This window comes from Brachyistius frenatus, unplaced genomic scaffold, assembly GCF_029030835.1.
Source record: "Brachyistius frenatus isolate BFR_SWC_R1_liver_20210118 unplaced genomic scaffold, ASM2903083v1 Contig_151, whole genome shotgun sequence".
Taxonomy (NCBI): Eukaryota; Metazoa; Chordata; class Actinopteri; family Embiotocidae; genus Brachyistius; species Brachyistius frenatus.
This window is the reverse complement of record NW_027210750.1, coordinates 155,963-174,404: the sequence shown is the minus strand read 5'-3', so window position 1 is coordinate 174,404 and position 18,442 is coordinate 155,963. Positions and strand designations below refer to the sequence as shown.

General features: G+C 43.0%; 1 protein-coding gene across 3 annotated transcripts in view; it reads left to right on the top strand.

Moving 5' to 3' along the window:
• Positions 1-18,442, top strand: part of LOC138631210 (protein shisa-6-like) — a 67,884-nt gene that overhangs the window by 38,920 nt on the left and 10,522 nt on the right. For 2 of the 3 annotated variants that reach the window (XM_069716010.1, XM_069716008.1), the window contains exons 6-7: positions 17,183-17,245; positions 18,149-18,169. In XM_069716010.1, coding sequence (XP_069572111.1) covers positions 17,183-17,245; positions 18,149-18,169 — 84 coding nt within the window. The remainder of the gene's footprint in view (positions 1-17,182; positions 17,246-18,148; positions 18,170-18,442) is intronic. The other variant, XM_069716009.1, reaches the window with a different exon arrangement.

Genomic DNA, 18,442 nt, shown 5'->3' with positions numbered 1-18,442 from the left:
AACACAGTCAACATATATATGTGTATATATATATACATATATATATATACACAGTACAGTATTTAAACGTGATTTACGTGAGATTGAACCTGAAAACGTTTGACGCAGCGAACACAAAAGTACAGATTGCCGTATTGATGAAGCCGTACTTCTTTGTGAAATGTGTGTGAATGTTCGTGAGCTTTATTACCGGTTAACCATGGATGGATAGACGAGGACGCGCTGCTGTAATCCGTCTGTCTGCTGCACCAGTTGCTTGAACAGTTTGACTGGATTATATTATTCTGGTCCTCCAGCAGCATTCGTGCAGCCAAATAGACGCGCTATCATTATGTGTGGCCTTTTTTTGCATTGATTTATTTGACCTTACTTGTAAATTTGCAGTGATTTACGAGGGTTTGCACATCCTTTTTCATCCTCCCCCACTTTTTGGGCGTTTGGATGAGCGCAAGTTTTTTTTTTTGTCATCAAACGTTAGTTTGTAACACTAAAGCTAAGAAAGACCTCTAACGAGTCACAAAAGACAACATGAAAAGGGCATTAGATGTGAAACGAGGCCTAAACCAGGGGTCTCTACTCATATTTAGCAACATTTATTCACATAGCTGAGCTCCACCCAAACCAGCTGAATCAGCTTCTTTTATGTAAATAATAACAAATAATACACACTCAACCAGTAGCTCGATTGAGACCCCCCACCCCCCCTTGGGAAGAAACCTGTCTAAATCAACACCCAGGGCTTTTAATTTGAAAAGTCGTGGCACTCAGTGTAACTTTGTTCTCTCCTTCGCTTTATGGCTCCGCCCCCCTCTGTCGGGGTCCAAATATTGCAGTTCTGTTTTGTTTTCTGTTTTTTGTTTCCAGCTCGGTGCGAGAGTGTTTCTGTCCTCTGATCTCTGCGTGTCTCGCTGTGGGCGGAGCCTCCACCTCCCTCCTCTTCCACTCGATTGCGTCGATAGCGTCGTTCTCCCGGACAGATAAAAAAACATTTATGAATAAATAAACAGGAATGATGAATCACTTTTCTTCTTTCTTTTTTTTTTAACATGTTTCCGTGTTGCGCCTCGATCAGAACTCGTAGATCAAACCTATCTGCTCTGCTGTTATCATGGACCATTTGTGAATGACGTTGTGTTTGAAGAATGTAAAAACTGATACTGTCAGATCTGTGAAGAAAGCAGTGAAACACTCGTCTAATGACGCGACCCAGCGGTGCCCCCCCCTCCCCCCGCCTCCCGTTATCATCAGTTTTAGTATTTGATGTTCTTCAGATGAATGCAATTCCAATAATGCTCCGCTCAAACAGCACTGAAGTCATTTTAATGGCTTTCGCTCGACTTTTTTAGAGGAATTTAATTAGCAGAATGTTATTTGAAATCGTCTTTCCCTCTGTGCTGTGGTTTTCTCTCTCAACACGCCGATGTAACGACGTCTGCTGCCTCCTCACACGAGCTCCTTTCAGGATGCTGATTTTTCCCTGTCGGGTTTCATTCATCAAACGCCGCACAACGGAAATGAATTATGAAACCGAAATGTTTGCGCTCGATTGTTTTAATCTGCCGAGGTGATAATAGGTTTCTAACCCTGTCAGCAGTAAAGGAGGAGCCCGCCACTTCATAATGGAGGCTCATTACTTCACACGGTTCCCATCAGCATTTCTGTGAAGTGTGTGGAGACCTTTTTTATAATTAACTTTAAATCTCCACCTTCACTTGTTTGATCTCATTTTGTCAGCTCGATCCTTTTAACCCTCGTGTTGTCCTTGGGTTAAAATGACCCGCAGCTGTGTTCAACCAAGTTCTATTTTATTTCTATATTTTTATATTTTTTGGGATCATTGGTCATCATTCTTTAAAGAAACCATCACAGCCTCCTTGTCACCAATGATCCCAAAAAATATGAAAATAAAATAGAAATTGGTTGAATACAGCTGCGGGTCATTTTGACCCAAGGACAACATGAGGGTTAAAGGTAATCTATGAACTCTATCAACAGCTGGAATGACAGCTTTACTACTGCAGACCAAGTGATGCGAATATTCACCGGTGATGGGAGAAAAAAATAAATAAAAACATTTACTGTGCAGAAATTACTACAAAACAGTTTCCTTTCCCTTTTTTGGTTTTCAGGCTCATTTCACCAAATGGTAGTTTTGATTAAATTGAGCTAGAGGAAATCATTTCACGTTGAAGAAGCATGAACACTTGACATGATTATTTTTGAATGACGGGATCATTTTCAGATGGACCGCCAGAAAACTAATAAGAAGGAGCGACTTTATTCGACAACACTGAGATAACTGCTGGAGAAAAATGATTCGGGTCTGAGCACCGAGTGGTGCGAAGGCTCTGTTATACAATGCAAGGAATTCTTGACTTTGTATTTCACGAGAGAAGTTAAATGAGAGACTGCGGAGGCTTTTTTGGAGCCGACCTCCAGTGGCACTCGGTGGTATTGCAGTTTAAGGCACTTCCGCATCGGCCTTAATTTTTCAGACCTGGAAGCTACTAACACTTTTATATCCAGTCTGTGGGTTAAGGTCGGGGATCTGTGCGGACCGGACAACTTATTGCGCAAAGTCGGTTTTGGTGTGGCCAGTCATTCGTTTCTGTTTCTGTTTCTGTGAAGCAGATTATCTCAGATATATGCCGGCGCATTAAGATTTTTCTTACTGTCCCAAACCGTAAAAAAAAACCAGACCAAAAGTACTCAAAATCATGTTGATAGATTAAAAGTAAATCTCTGCGGCTCATTCAAAGCAACGACCTTCATCAGCGATGAGTTAAAAATGCAAGACATTAGCAGGAGTTCATTAGTATCAACTAATCAATCCCCTGCAGACGCTCTGATTCATGGTCAATGTTTTGTTCTTTTTGTTTTTCTCTTCGGTGCCTCTCCTAATTCGAAAACATTCCCTGAGCTTTATCTTCGGCTTCTCTCCTCCCGCGACTCCCCAAACATCCTTCGGTTTGACATTATGTTTTCTTGTCGGGGAGCATCAGCAGACACAGACTACAACGCCTGAATCCCCTACACGGATTCCAGTCATGCGACGCCCCCCTGGATTTCATCTCCGAGCAGTCACCACCTCTGCGAACACACAGAGCGATGTGTCTGGCACCCAAAATAAGGGGAAACAGCGAGAGGTGGAAAAATGAGCCACTCTGAGGGCTTGTTAGTGCTTCACTCCGTCTTGTGAGAAGTGCCCGGGTGTTGTTTGTTCCCATGGGAGCACAGGTGTGGTTCTTTCTTCTTTTTTTTTTTTTCAGTTGCTTCAGGCATGTTCATCTCACTTTTTATTAGTTTCAGATTTTTTTCTTTTTTTCTTAAGTGCTGTTTGTGTGACAATTATTAGCTACATGCCCATTTTTGTAGGAAACACAAAGTACTCTGCTAACTATGCTAATGGTAAGTGCTAATGGGAGTGTTTTTTTTTTTTTTTTTTTTTTACCTAAATGGTTTCAGCCTGATATCACACCAAAGCTTGTAATACACCCATTTGTCCACTAGAGGCACCGTGTTAAGTTTTGCCTTCCATGACCCGTGGATTGTTTATCAAAAACGGACGTAGCCTCCGTGACGTCACCGATAGGTTTTCTATAGCTAGTGGAACTGTGACGGCACCCACCTGTCACTCAAAGGACCCTGAATTATGCATAACTTTAATTGGATGAGATACAAATTTGATGAGATACAAATATTCACCAAGGGGGAATTTGACAACAGAGACCAAAACCGCTGTTTGTACCAGGATGTTTATTTCTGCTGTAAAAGTCGGGCATTTTAAAATGGGAGAGGGGAGACTGTGGGGGACTGACTCGCTTTTGGAGCCAGCCTCAAGTGGCCATTTGAGGAACTGCAGTTTTTTTATTTATTATTTATTTTTATTTTTTTTTACTTTTTTGTAGAATCCTTTAGCTTCGAAGATGGAGGTCACGTGACGAGGTGGTGGTCAGACGGAGCGAACAGAGGACGTTAACCCGCGGTGACGGGGTTTGCGTCCGTGAGAAAGCAAAAGTCGACGTGGATTTCTTAAGTTACCAATGAGACGTTCGTAAGAAACTGCGACCTTCTCCGATACCTAACGACGTGTTTTTTTCATGCCTACACGTCACATTGGTGGCAGGAGCTTCATTTGCTCCGAACCACGTGACGCACTTGAATCAATCTCGCACACAAACTGATGTTGGATTCCTCCTCTCCATCTCCGAGTGTACATGAGGTCCTCCGGTGTGAATACTCTTTGGGTTTTGTGCGACTGCACGTCTGATTCTCTGCCAGAAGAGCAGGTTGTGCTTTAGGAACTGGAACTTACGACAGGTATTAAATGGGGAAAAAGAGGAGCTGTTTGTAAGAGGAGGAGGGTGGAGGTTGTAATGGTATTACAAATGTCACAACAGCAGGAGGCGGAGATGTTTTTCATTCACTGCTGCACAGGAAAACAAATCTTTGCAGAGGTGTTGGGTGTCTGAATCGATCGGCTGAGCGACTTTAAGTGGAAATGAGAGTAAGAGGCTGTTTTTTTTTAAAAAAAAATTTACTATTTTGACAAAGCTAAAATGATCAGAATTTTTTTTTTTTTTTTTTTTTTTTTTTTTTGGGTCTCCAAAGTATTATGAATATTTTAGATTTCTGATTATTGTCTGAACAAAAGAAGGACCATAAATTGAGGATAACCTTTTGTTCTCCATGTTTTCTGGCATTTTTTTTGACTGAAATATTTTTTAATTGCAAAAATAATTATAAGTTGAATTGGTAATGAAAATAGTTAAGTGTACAAAGTGTGATAAAAGTTATGTTATCAGACATAAATGAGTGAACATTATATTTATATATACATTAATCTCCTCCTGCTGCGCTGGATAGAAGTGGTGAAATAATCAAACAAAGAGTTTAAAAACAAAGACATTTAGACAAGAATTAAAACACGCAGAACCTCAAAACACAAAATATGTGCTTTGTAGCAGAAAATGAACATATGCATTTTTTCCCTCCTTTTGCTTTATTTATAGCTTTGAAACAGAGAGCACAAATAACAGCAAATATATAAATGAGAAAAACGTACTAGAGGAGGAAATGAGATGAAACCGAACTCTACAATTGATGGTTTTCACAGCCTTCCGTGTACTTGTGGCTTCACAAAAACATAATTCACAATCTGTCAAATATTCTAAAAAGTGACTCTGTGGCGGACGACACTTACGTCACACGACTCCAAACCTAAAAGACAAAGACTACATTTCTCTTCACGACCAAAAAAAAACGTCCGCTATGTCGTGCCAATTAAAGCCGCTTCACCGATCTTCCACGACGCCCGTCGTTTCAGTGACACGGCTTTTAGTCGCTCCCCGACTCCTATGAGATTCTTCATCTTGCTCATCGTCTTCGCCTCTTTGATGTTTCACCGGATCACGAAATGTCTCGCGTCCCTCGAAGGCTTCCATCCCGTCCTCTGCGCCTCACCTGTATCTTTTTATTCTCTTTTATATGGCGGTGTGGGATTTGTTCACCTGTGTATCACCTGTGCACCTCCCTTCCTCTGTTCACTGACCCCCCCCCCCCTCCCGCCTCCTCTCACCCCCTCCCACCTCCTTTTGTACGAACCAGACAGCTTTTTCAAAAGCTCCCCGACAGTCGCTTCGCTTGTTTCGTACACGTTGGTTCTCCCTCTCCGTCCTCCCTTTCATCTGCCGCCTTTCACCTCCTCCTTATCACCGCTTGTTTTCCTTTATCTGATCGCAACCTTTCAGAAGTCAGACTATCAGATTTAGGCCGAGAAATAATTTCTCGATTCCTCTGGAACTTTCCTCAAAACCGTTTTCTCACTTGTATCCATCAAAATGATATCCGTCGATATCACATTTCAATCTTGAAGCTCATGCATTAATAAAAAGCCGTAGAAAGAAAGCATTTTAAAGTCCTATTTTTTCCACATTTATAAGGCGAGTGAGTTACCTTTTCGCTGTGTGCCTCCCTGCAGTTGTTAATTAGTAGTCAGTCCTGCAGTCGGGACCGTGGGGGGTGTTGTGAGCGCCGGGTAGACAACCCACCACTGTGAACACACAGAGAGTACAAAAAGACCTCCCTGAGAAACAAGTCAATTAACCGGCTTCAGAAAAGAACTGCAGTGTAGTTACTCGCCGGTATAATCGTGCAGTTGTTAATGCCTTCATACATATGTTTACCTTTTAGAAGTGGGACCATTACAGGATGCAGGCTGCTGTTGAACGAGCAGTGAGAAATGCCTTTTCAGCTCCCCTGTAACGGCATAATTGGAGCTTTCAGCGGAGGGAACGATGATACAGAAAGTACTTAGACACTTTCAGTTTTTGCAAGCTGGAAATAAGAACTTTCTAGTGTGCAAAAAAAGTGCTATTTGAATCCCCGTAGCACAGATTAAGAAGGAGCAGTCAGGGTTTGGGGGCATCTGTTCAGGATGTGTGGTGGTGCTGAGAAATACCACAAAGTTGGAACCGAAAGATGTGCATCAAGGCGGAGACGCTGTGTGTTGTGCTCAGTTAACTCTGAAGTCCAACCAGGCTGGATGATGGGACTGACGGGACCGTTTGAAATGATGAGTCTTAAGTGTCTTTATATCGTAAACCAGTCGATTTCCATCCTTTTGTTCCATTTCCTGCGTGTTTTCGTCCTGCAGGTGGCGGTTTGCAGCGTTTTGACTTGATAGCGTTGCAGATTTCCAATCTGAGAAGCCCGTTTGGGGTGACGGCTTTATCGCCGTCGACACTGGACCCAATATAACATTTTTGAAATAGAAAACAAAAGGTGGCACGACTGAATATTCTAAATGCTCCCTTCAGAAAAATGTAACTTGTGGCGCCATCCAAATACACTTTGGAGAATTTCAAAATGCAGCAAGATTTGCGGTACCCATCACCAGGCCAGGAGGAGATTTACAAAACAATACTGTTGCATAGCTGTTCGAAAAATTCTCCATTGCAACTCCACCAAATTTGATGCAACAGAAATGAAGCACACCAGACTTCCATCCATTTCAACCAGAGTCCAGCGAGCCCAGCATTCTCAAAATGGTGTTTTCAGAACCAGATATGGTCCCATTGAGACGCAGCGGCTCGCCAGCTGCTGGAGTTGAGTACGTGTGTGTCCACGTAAAAGAAGGTTATTCAGCTGGTTTGGGTGGAGCTCAGCTACGTGAATCAATGTTACCAAACACGAGGAGCTCCCGGACACTTTCATTTTTGTCAAAGTAGATCTCGGTAGAAAAAAAAGGTCGGCGCCCCCGACAGGAGGAATTACCAGGTTGGAGAGGATTAAAGTTGCTCTCGCAAACCTTCAACCTCAGAAAACAGCCAGCTGAGTTTCTTTCCCCCGACGGCCTCGCAGGTCGTGTCAGCTGCAGACTCACTACATTTTTTCAATTTGTTTTTGTTAAAGTTGTCAAACAGTCCATTAAATGTTTGCTGTTCATGAACACTTGTAGCGGTTACTGCTCAAAGCCAGAATCCATCTACGAAATCATCTCACACGTGCTCTAAAGGTCACGGTGCACCGCGACACTCGCCGGCACCCGAGCGAAGGTTCCCGAGCGTGCCGTCATGATCCCGACACGTCAAAGAAAACGAAGGCTCGTTCTGACCCGGGGTCAAACCTCCGACCTTTCGGCAGACGCGCTGCACCTTCGGCCCACCGGCAAGCTGCAGGCGTGTTGGAGTTAAAACAGAAAGAAACAAAAAAAAAGCCCGCGAGCTGTTTGGTGTTGCGGCCAAAGTTTTAATAATCAGTCTGACTGTGTACCTGTTGAGGCGCAACCTGACTGCAGGGCACGTTTGACACGAGGCTGCACAGGGTGAGCAAATGTTCTCCACACCTTCCCCCTGGGGCTTCATGCCGGGCCGACAAGAATTAAAAAGGCGCAGCGGGGGAGAGGGAACAGAATTTTGATTATATCTAAAAAAAATAAAAAAATAAATCATGAATACACAATCAAGATATTGTTATGAAAATGTGGGGTCTCTGGCATCTATTTAAAAAAAAGGCCCTCCTGTTTTGAATCCATTTAGGTTCGTCTTGACATTTCCAAAAGTCCCGCCGCGCTGCGGTTTTAACGAGTGCCGGCATTATCACCGGAGCGTTCATTTGAGATTCTTATGAGGCCGGTCGATATCCTGGATGACAGCATCGAATCAATTAAGCCCGGCGGCCTCTTGGAGTGCGGCGCTGCAGTCGTTTTTGCTACAGGGGGGGAGAACAGATCTGACTCCGACTCCTTATGAAGCCGCATTAATCACACGTCTTCTAATAAACACCATTAGACGCGATAGCGCCGTCTCCCAAAACACGTACCGCCGCGCAGCATTCAGCCGTTGTTAATTAGCATCATCATCCTCGATTGTTTACTTGTCGCGAATGATCATTTAATTAGGTAACTTCAGATGAAGGATCCAAATATTATGGATAGATTAGAACAAGATCAGTGGCAAACGGCTCCGGCGGCAGGCTTAAGGAAGCTTAACTCCGTAGGACAAGTATCAATAACATTTATATGTAAATAGATGTAATTATCTGTTGTAATCATCACACATTACTCATGAAGCAGAGAAGAAAGAACAAAAAACTAAAAAACGGGGGGAGTTGCTTTAATTCTGTGAAAGTGGCAGAAGTGTGAAGGAGACAAAAGCCTCTGAAAGACATCCAGCGCCGAGCCAAGAAACTCTCCTCCGACGGGAACGGCTGTAAAATAACACCCGCTCGCTCCCAAGCTTCCTGATAAAAGATTCTCTGAGTGGTCTGTAAATGGCTCCACACTGATACCGCTTCTGTTGGGTTTTTTGGAGCACCAAGGTTATTATTATTATTTATTTATTTTTGCCTGTTTTTGATCATAAGAGGGAAAACACATCTTCAGAGTAAAAAATAAAAGTCTCATTCTTAAAAGTCAGAGCCTTTAATGTGCTGTTATCGCACCATTACTGAAACAAAGCAGCGTCTTCTAATGTCTTACGTTTCACTGATCTTCTTCCACGGCAGAGAACAAAACGTAATTCAGGAAAAAGGAACTCAAATTACAGGAAAGACACATCTAATATCCTGTTCTAGGCACACAAAAAAATACACAAAAAATAGTGAAAGAAAATTAATTTCTCAATCTGACGCGACACTTAAATCATGTCGGGAAATAAAAATCTGCAAGAATTATAAGTGTTAACACGTAGAGCTGCACCGATTTATGTTTTTATATTCGCAATGGATCATATCCCAATGTGTTTTTAACAGGGAGTTTCTTATAGTGATGAACTGTAGTGATCCGTTTAACCGCCGCCTGCAGAGTTATTAGCCGACACTGCGCTTTCCCAAACTTTCTCGCCAACGAGTTGAAGTTCAGTCTCATCGGTCGTGTTCCTTGTTGGACCCGTTGTTCGTGAATAAGCTCGAAAAAAGAAACGCTGTACACGACCTGCTTTGGCAGCAAACGGCAGACAGACGGTTAAAGACGAACTGGTGAACGTCGCGGAGCGTTTAGCAGCCAAAGAGATATTTCCTTCAGGAGGTGGTGGAGACCAAAAGTGGAGCTAAAAGAGGAGTTCATGTTGAACTAAAGTCGACATCGATGATGATTTTTTATTTTTTTTTATTTGAGATCTTAGACTCATCCTAAAGACTAAAACCCACAAAATATATGAAATATTACTCAGAGCGAACCACAGTCTTTGTTTGGTTTCCTCGTCCCTCCACGCTCGTTTGTCGCTGCCCTCTTTGGCCCGAAGGGTCTGGTTGTTTCTGATTTCTCTGGAGAAGTCACAAGGTCAACTGAGAGGGGAAAAGAAAAAAAACAATGGGCTGACTGGAAAAAGCATGTCAGGGAGCGCATGACGTGTCCAAGACACACGATCCCCAATCGATACCGGAGGAACAAAGATCCCCGGCCCTCAGGGCCCCCAGGGGGCCGGGAGGGAAGTCGTCACGCGGGGCTGAGAGAGTCGCCTCGGCTCGACTGTCTTTTCTTTTTTTGGAGAGAAAACAGATCTGAAAACACACTCCGATCTATCAGGAACAGGAGGTGCGATTGAAACAATGTCAGAGGAGTCACCTGGGCTGGAAACCATCTCCGCTTTGCTTCAGTTGATGCGCAAAGAAGGATAAATAATTCCTCAATCATCAGCTCAAGATGGGGGTGGGGGGAGGTCTAAAAACCAAACACGCTGCCGAGCCAGAAGCAAAGCGACGTCAACAATTTTTAGCATTCCACGTACGCTCGGCGTTAAAAATGCCGACGAGCAGCTGAGCCCGGCTCGTAATTACAAAGTCATTAAAGGACCTCTGTTGTAATTTTCCAGTTTGCGGTGCCTCTACAAAGCCCCCTCTCCCTCCGCTCCATCGTTTCATCAGCCGCCTTATCGACAGTCGCTTTGTGCCAAAACGACCAACGTAATCAACGGAAAAACACGGAGCGTGATTATAGAAAATAACTCACCGGATAATTTCATTTTGGGAATCCTCCGCCGCCTTCGTTTAACACCGAACACGATAAGATGGACTTAAAATTCTCGGTGCGTCTTCACTTAATTGCTTCTGCCACATATTGTCTTCTGTTTGTGCCACGAGGCTTATTAAACTCTACTTTTCCAGGTTTGAACCCAAGTTTGATCATTAAGTATAAACTCGGTTCTGTGAACGTACTTTATATGCAAACAAGCGTCCGTCGTCGACGAAAAGAAAAAGAAGCCAAAAACTTTTCTTTAACAAGTTTCAAGAAGCAGCAGAGCAGAAACTTCTGTTCTTAATGTTACACATTATTATATTTTCAGTGGAAATTTTAAATAACACCCACATAGAGGATGTTGAACGTTATTGCGTAACCATGGACATAAAGGTGCTGCTGGGTCACCGGAGTGAGGTCCAACACCAATGCTGCATGATACGGATGTATTTAGTCCAAAATGACACAATTATATTTATATAATAATAATAACAACAAGAAACTTGTTACTTTTCAGCAAGAAAATGATATGTAGCGTTTAACATAACAACATGTTAAAATGTGCTTTAAAAATATTAGTAAAAAACTGAACGACAGCTCAGCAGGTCAACTCAAAGTCTGCCGCTGTCCTCACGGTGAAAACGCCTCTCGGTGAACTTGAGCCTCGATGTTTTCGCCTGAATTTCACCAGCTTCTCGAGCTTTGGTAAAAATCCACCAACGGAAACGGAAAGGAGACGTTCCAGCAGCAAGCTTTTGGTTTCACTGCACTGTTTTTGAATGGTTTTCTTATTGGTTTTGTGTCATTTCTGATCACTTTTTGGTTTTCAAAGCAGGTTTATTTTTTGGGTGGTTTTCCTTTTACATCCCCTCACTTTGTTCCAGCCTCAGCAGCGAACTCTGGATTTTTCTCCAGCTTCCCTCTTCTGTTTCTCGACGTCCTAAAATCACAGAGTCCCACGTTCCACGGCAAGGATAACGGCAGCTTTGTGTGATGTTACTTCTGACATGTCGAAGAAGACATCAGATAAATCTGTGCTTATCCTTGTTAGTAATTCACAGACTCCCAAGAAGCTGCGCTCCCCGAGACGTCGTCAGTCAAGCTCGTGGCGGGTAAGGCTCGCAGACTTTGTGTTGGTGTGGATTCGCCTGCTTCCCTCTTTGTACATGTCTGGAAATGTGCTACTGTCAGACGCTGCTTCCCCAGCATCCAAATAAGCAGGATGGATAAACCGTCTCTTCCACCGCTGCAGTTTGTGAGATAAAAAAAAAAAAAAAAAAGAACCGATTCGTAAATCATCCCAAAAAAAAAAGAAAAGTATCTTCTGGATGTCTTCCCAGGACGCGACAATTTCAGTCTGACGCTGTTTACTTGCAGACAGAATTAAGATTAATTCATGTGCGGAGAGAAATGTCATAATTAAGTTGAGTGCACAAAGTGGAAAATGCCACCGAGACGGCGTAAATGTTTTAGACACCCGGTACACTGAGATGTGCCATTGAGAGCGTTTCACCGAAGAAAAGACGGCAGAGTGTGCGGAGGTGCCGTCGACGCGATTGCCGGGAAGTCGGCGAAGATGGACGGCAGCCAGCAGGTTGATTAAGGCATCCCTCTTTATTTTCATGCAGCAAGTTTACCGCTTCGGTTGTTGTCGGTTCTTTTTTTTTAGACATGAAGTAAGTTATCATTTTTTTCAGTAAAAATTTGGGCCCTCTAAATGAATAATTTAAGTAATTTTTGTGGTTAAGAGATGATGTATAAAAAAAAAATCGTTTACAGCATCAGTTTGTGTGTTGATTTTAAAACAACAGTGAGTGTCAGACTTCAGAAAAATAACCTGTAACTGTCTAGTTAACTTGGTCTGTCTGGTGTTTTAATTACTTCCTCTTTAATCCTTACTTGACAACCAGCCTTAGTTACCATTGACCTTCAATTCAGCCTGAAGAATTTGTTCGTCTCTAACCAATCAGTGAATACGTGATCTGTCCGATTAACGTGGAAACTGTGGCAGCAGTTGAGTTGAAGTAGTGACATCATGCTGATGGGGAAAAAAAAGTATACTTAAAATTGTGCAGCACTTGTACAGTATCATCTTTCTTAGTCGTGTTTGTGACATTTTTTTCAATTTTTCGGGCTCTGGTACACAAACGGTATCCTTATAGTCTTATGGTCGTTACACACTGATGCCATTTTGTTTTTCGTACGATGAATTTGAATGTTTATTTGTTCAAGCTGTTGTTGTTGTTGTTGTTTTTTAACTTTCACACAGAACTAAAGAATTTTATCAAGAAAAAGCCGAAAAAAAAACTTTCTTGGTAGGAACAATCATTGACCAATCACGTTGCACAAAAATGGATCAAACGTCACGTCCCGACTAGTTGTGATATTTGTGGTTAATTGGCGTTAAACCGACAAACGACTCAAAAGTTACAAAGACGACACAGTTCGGGACCGTATTAATCATAATCATGATATAATCATATTAATCCAACGCAGGAGGCCGTCTCACGTGCAGAAAGTAGCGTAAAACACCGGCGGGTACATCTAGTCGAAGAGTTTTGGTACCAAATATTTATCATTTTCATGTAGGAGACGTCAGGGGCTAACCCTTTCCACGGTGGATTGATTTGAAGATGGTCACTGCTCATAATCATGCTTTTAATATATCTTGTATTAGTTAATTGCTCGTCAGTGTCGCAAAGCAGTGAGTCGCTGTAGAGTTGTAACTTCTGGAAGGCAGAGGGGTTTTTCTCCTTCTGAGAACACCGAAATCTCCGTCTGTGATCCGCTGAGATTTTTCCAAACTCGCCTGATCTTCGCTGAAAATTAAAGTTCCTTTTGATGTATTTGTTTTTGAACTCCCGCCGAATCCCCCCCTGACTATTTATTTCAAAGTAATGGTGATAAATTGCAGCAGTTACCAGACGCCGGGATATTTTACAGATTAAAGTGCCTGTTTGTCGGATATCTCTGGGATTTTTATTATTTTTTTTTCAGCTCGAGGTTGGAAATTGTTCTGCTCGACTGAGACTCCTTCAGATTCAGATATGGCGCAAACTATTAGAAGTTAAAGTCCCGATAGCTCAAGAGTGAAGACACTTAAAAATGACAAGAAAACTCCCCGTTATTTCCCTCTCGGCTGTTTTTTTTTTTCCCGTCACATACGTGTGCGCAAGGGCAAAACGAGGTGACGCATCCCACCAAGTCCACATGGTACTCCGCAGTCCGCCGGCATAATGACATAGCGTGGGCTCTCGCCGCGGCCGGCGTCTGTCCGTCCGCTTCCCCCACAGCGAGGCGTTTAAAATGGATCTGGGTCACAGCGGGATCCCCTCTGTCCACCCGCTGGAACCTGGAAGCGTTCGATTCATTTCTGGCCGATCCGTGTGACACACTTTTTTTTTACCGTCGGCGAGAGCTGCTGTATTATGTATTAACGCTCGGATTCACCGTGTCGACGTCTTCAAGTGAAACCGATAATAAACGAATTTCCACAAACATTCGCTCCACTTTTTACAGTCGCTACTCGTACGACAGTTTGAACCTTTAACATCAGCTGCTGTAAAGTGTTGAAGGGACGGATGTGTTCTTCATAGACTGGATGCTCTGCTGTGCAATTGTATTTGTCCTCGCGTTGAAACCGACAAATGTTTAAAACTGACAAAAGAAAAAGCCTCTATTTTTATGATTTACATTTTAAACTTGTGTAGAATTTCCTCGGCGGCAGAATAGTTTGATTATCTACCTACGGATATTCAAATATTGATGTTTTCTCCCACAAAAACAGGAGGAATCATACATAAAGTCCAGTTTAATTCATATATATTTAGTCTGACTGTATTTCGGTTTATTTTTCCAGCTGGACAATTTTCATCTGCATTCTGTTCTTTGGCAAAAAAAAAATGCAACTCTGACTTTACAGAAAACAGGTCTGATGAGTGGAAACTGTCGATATAAACCAAAGTTTACGCACAGAGATTCTTTCATCTGCATAATTGTTCTTGTACTTTGTTTTTGCTCTGCGGTTCCTCCTTCGTTCCAGTGAAGTGAATTCCTGGTTTGTGTTGTGTTTCGGTTCTTTGCTGGTTTCAGTGTGACGAATATACTCCAAACCAGCTCCTTTGAGAAATAGATTTATTTATTTTTTCCTAGTTTGGTGTGGAAGAAGTTGACGAGCCTGCACAGAGATCCTGATCTCAACCCCGTCAGGGAGATCCAGATATTATATATATCTATGTATACGTGAGCAAAACCTGACTGTGTTGCACCAAAATCAGGTGCTGAATTTCCCAGAAGGCCTCACGGATGCTGTCTAACGTTTGTATATGACGTCTTCGCGTTGCTGCATTTTTCCCCCCCAATTGTATTTATTATTTAAGTATCTGCAACACTTGATAATTGAGGTCAAGCAGTTCAAACCTCCCTTTAATGCAAAAAATCTGATCCCGGTACTTGTGATCTTGACTTTTACGCGATGCGGTCGAACACGAGATCTCAGTTTTACTTCAGGACACGGGCGCGTTTCGCTGCCTCGCTGGGACCAGGTTCATCTAACTCTCAGTTTAGCATTTAGTGCACAATACCAGAAATAACATTCAAAAGGTGTCACATGAAGGGGGCTAATTGGATCACACACACGTTATCTCTGAACCAGGAGATTAACCTCAGAGGAAAAAGAAAAAACATCCTCGCGGGGTGATCGACTTTTGAACCTCGGTTAAACACTCTTTTTAACGTGTGAAATTTATGTGTCAGTTGGTTTTCTCTCTGCTGCTGGGGGACAACACAAAAACACAGTTTCTGCAATTACACAGATCGGAAAAGGTTATTTATTTGGTGCAAAAAGCGCTTTCTTTTCAGGTTCATAGCAGAGTAATTCAGTTAGTTTCTCTGCAGCTGCAATAATTGGTCCCTCGATTAAACCTGTGTGATAGGAAAGCAAAGTGCTGCTGCAGGAGGTCGGGGGGGAACAAAAGCTTTGTTTTATTTAATAATTGTGCAACACGGCTGCTTTAAAACTATTTCAAAACCGTCTCCGTCTTTACGTTCTCAGATATTTAAAAAGAATTCCAGCAGCTGCACATTTAACATCTGGATCTCCTGCGAAAGTCAAATAACGATTGTCAGAAATGTCACATGCTCCCGGTGGGACGGCGGCAGCGGCGACTCCATCCCTCCGTCGGCCGTTCAAAGCTGGTGGTGTTTTTTTAACAGCTGGTACGAATCGTTTTGGAGCGATCAGAGACGCGTTTTTCTTTCGTCCTTTAGTGCTCTTATTGGATGATAGATGAACATATTTAAATGCAAATAAGCTATCAAGCCATCACACGGGCACGTTGCTTTGAATGAAAAATAAGAAGAGAAACAGGCGCAGTTGAATAAAGGGATGTTTTCACTGTGTGGGATGATTTGAACGCAACGTTTGCCACTCAACGACGGAGGTCTCAGAAGATGCCGCTTTTGTTATTTAACCACGCAAACGACACATAACGATATTAGGCCGACGTCAAAATGACTCACTTTACAGCGAAGATGGATCACCGCCGGGCGCAGCTGCTTCCGTGTTCACGTGTAAAGAGGCTGTAATCAATCATTTTGGTAACGCGCTGGCAAAATGTGGATTCTGTCAAATAGAAGAAACGCTCTCAGAGTCTCATCACCGAGCGGTGGCAGTTCGCCGCTCGCAAGAGACAAATCGAAGCTCTCGCATCCCGGGATGCAGCTCACACGCCGGCTGGAGTTGATGATGGAAAAGCCGACTGGTGCCGTGTTGATAATGGAGGATAACGTGTGTCAGGCGGCATCGCAGCGGAAGCCCGACGGTAATCAAGGGGCCGGTTTTCCCCCTCTTCTCCGTCGTTTCTAGATAATGTCGGAGACCTGAGGGCGATGAGCGTTATTTAAACGGTACAATATCTACTGAAGGGCAAAAAAAGTGTTTGTGTAATGTGTTCAAGAAGACTGCGGGCGGAGCTGGATCTGTGAAGCCGGCTGGATTAATCTCATGGAGGCACCCAGAGTCGACCCATTTGGGTCCCGCGGACCGAGTTTGTGACCCGATGTAACGTCCGGGTCCGGGTACGATCCATTGGGAATCGCTTGCAGTCGTTGGATCCTATTGGACAAGACCTCGGGGTCATTTTGAAACAATTGGAGCGGCTTTAACCAATCGGTACGCAAAGAGACTCTGCTCGCTGATTGGTCTCCGGCCGGGTTTCCAGACTATAATCCCAGTGTGGAGCAACAGGCGGCTACCGCCACAGTTTAAAAAAATGTATTTATGGCCCTTCATCAGAAAGAATATAGGCACTCTGATTTAGAGGAAAAAGTCTGGAGATACCGAAGACACAAGGAATGAATTCTTTAGGGGACAAAGAATATCTACTGAATATTTCATGTCAACAAAACCAATAGTTGTAGAGATACCATTTGGACCAACTGACCAACCAGCATCTCTATTTATGAGTCCGCTTAAATAAACATAATTAATCTATAGATTAGTAATAATTGAACTATTGAAAACAATATTCGATGCTTTGAGCACCACAAATGCCTCCTGCCGCCATTCCTCCACTGTATCGGTGTGGCAGCAGAAATCTCAAACTTGAGTTTTACTTGTTTTGTTTTTTTATCGTAAGAGTGAACCGACGGTTTGACATCAAGGTTCAAAACAACACACGGTCGTTTGAAGCTCCGTTTTAATTCCCTTTGTTCTTCTCGTAATAGGAAACCACCACCACGACTACCAGTACAGCCACCTGGACCTGACGGCGCTCACGCCTAAACTGGGTAAGAAAAACACAAGTCACGTATCTCTGAATGACATCACGCCATGTTGAACCTTTAAAAAAAGATTTGGACGCTTTGACCTGACCTGACTTTCCAAAAATTATATGCATTATTCTCGCTCTCCAAATGAAAGAAAGCCAAACAATTCTTGCGAGAGACTATTTCCAATTTCCAAGATAAAAGTGTGTCTTTCACGGGGAAATTAAAATCCGAGACGCTGATAAAGAAAGATCCTCAGAGAAAATGAAAAGAAAAAAGTGTTTGATAATCAAAAGATCATCTTCGCAGTTTTCTAAAGTTATTGAAAACCCAATTACGGTGACGGCATCCCATCTATTTCTCTAAATGTGATTTTTTTTTTTTTTTGGTGACGGGAGCAGCTTTCAGTGTGGAGGAACCGAACGCCCCCCCGCCCCCTCTCCACCGACTAGACGACAATGAAATGAAACACCGTGTAATTAAAGAGGGAATGGGGACTTATTTGTTCCTACATTTTTTTACAAAAAAAATCCCCTCTGATGTTATAAAAGTGCCGAGGCTGATGTTTAGTGTCAGTATTTTAAGAGATCGAGTTATTACACAACCTTTTTCCCGCCATTAACGGTATTAACGGAGCGCCGCGGTTCAACTTCCTGCCGGGAAAATGGGTTTCAAAAGTCCTCTCGGCACCCAGAGACTCTCTTCAAACGGCGCTCTTGAAGTCTACTTAGCTTCTGACGAGGATCGCAGCTCGCATTTGATGCATAATTCAAGAGGGGGGTCGGATTGCGCGCTTTGGCGTTAACCCTTCGCTCGGCGCTCCTGCGGCGTCGGGTTGCCACGGAAACGTGTAGTTTTTGGAAGGTTTGGCTGAAGCGTGCTGTCTAACTCATTGATCCTTTCTTTCTCACTTGGATTTGTTAGCCCACAGACAAATGCGATACGGTAAGTGATACACATACACGTGGTGTTTATGTGTATTTCTTTTCCCCATCACCTTTTCCTTCAACATATATCATGTACGGTTTAGGAGAAATTACCCCTCCTCCCCCCCTCTCCTCCCCTCTTGCACACTTCTTTTTTTTTTTTTTTTTTTTTAAAGCGTTTGTGAATCTTTTGCACTCACAAAACTTCACGCCGCTGCATCACAATCCATGACCTTTAGTCCAATCTCTCTTCACGCATTATTTTTCCTCTTTCACTCCACTGAACCGGCTC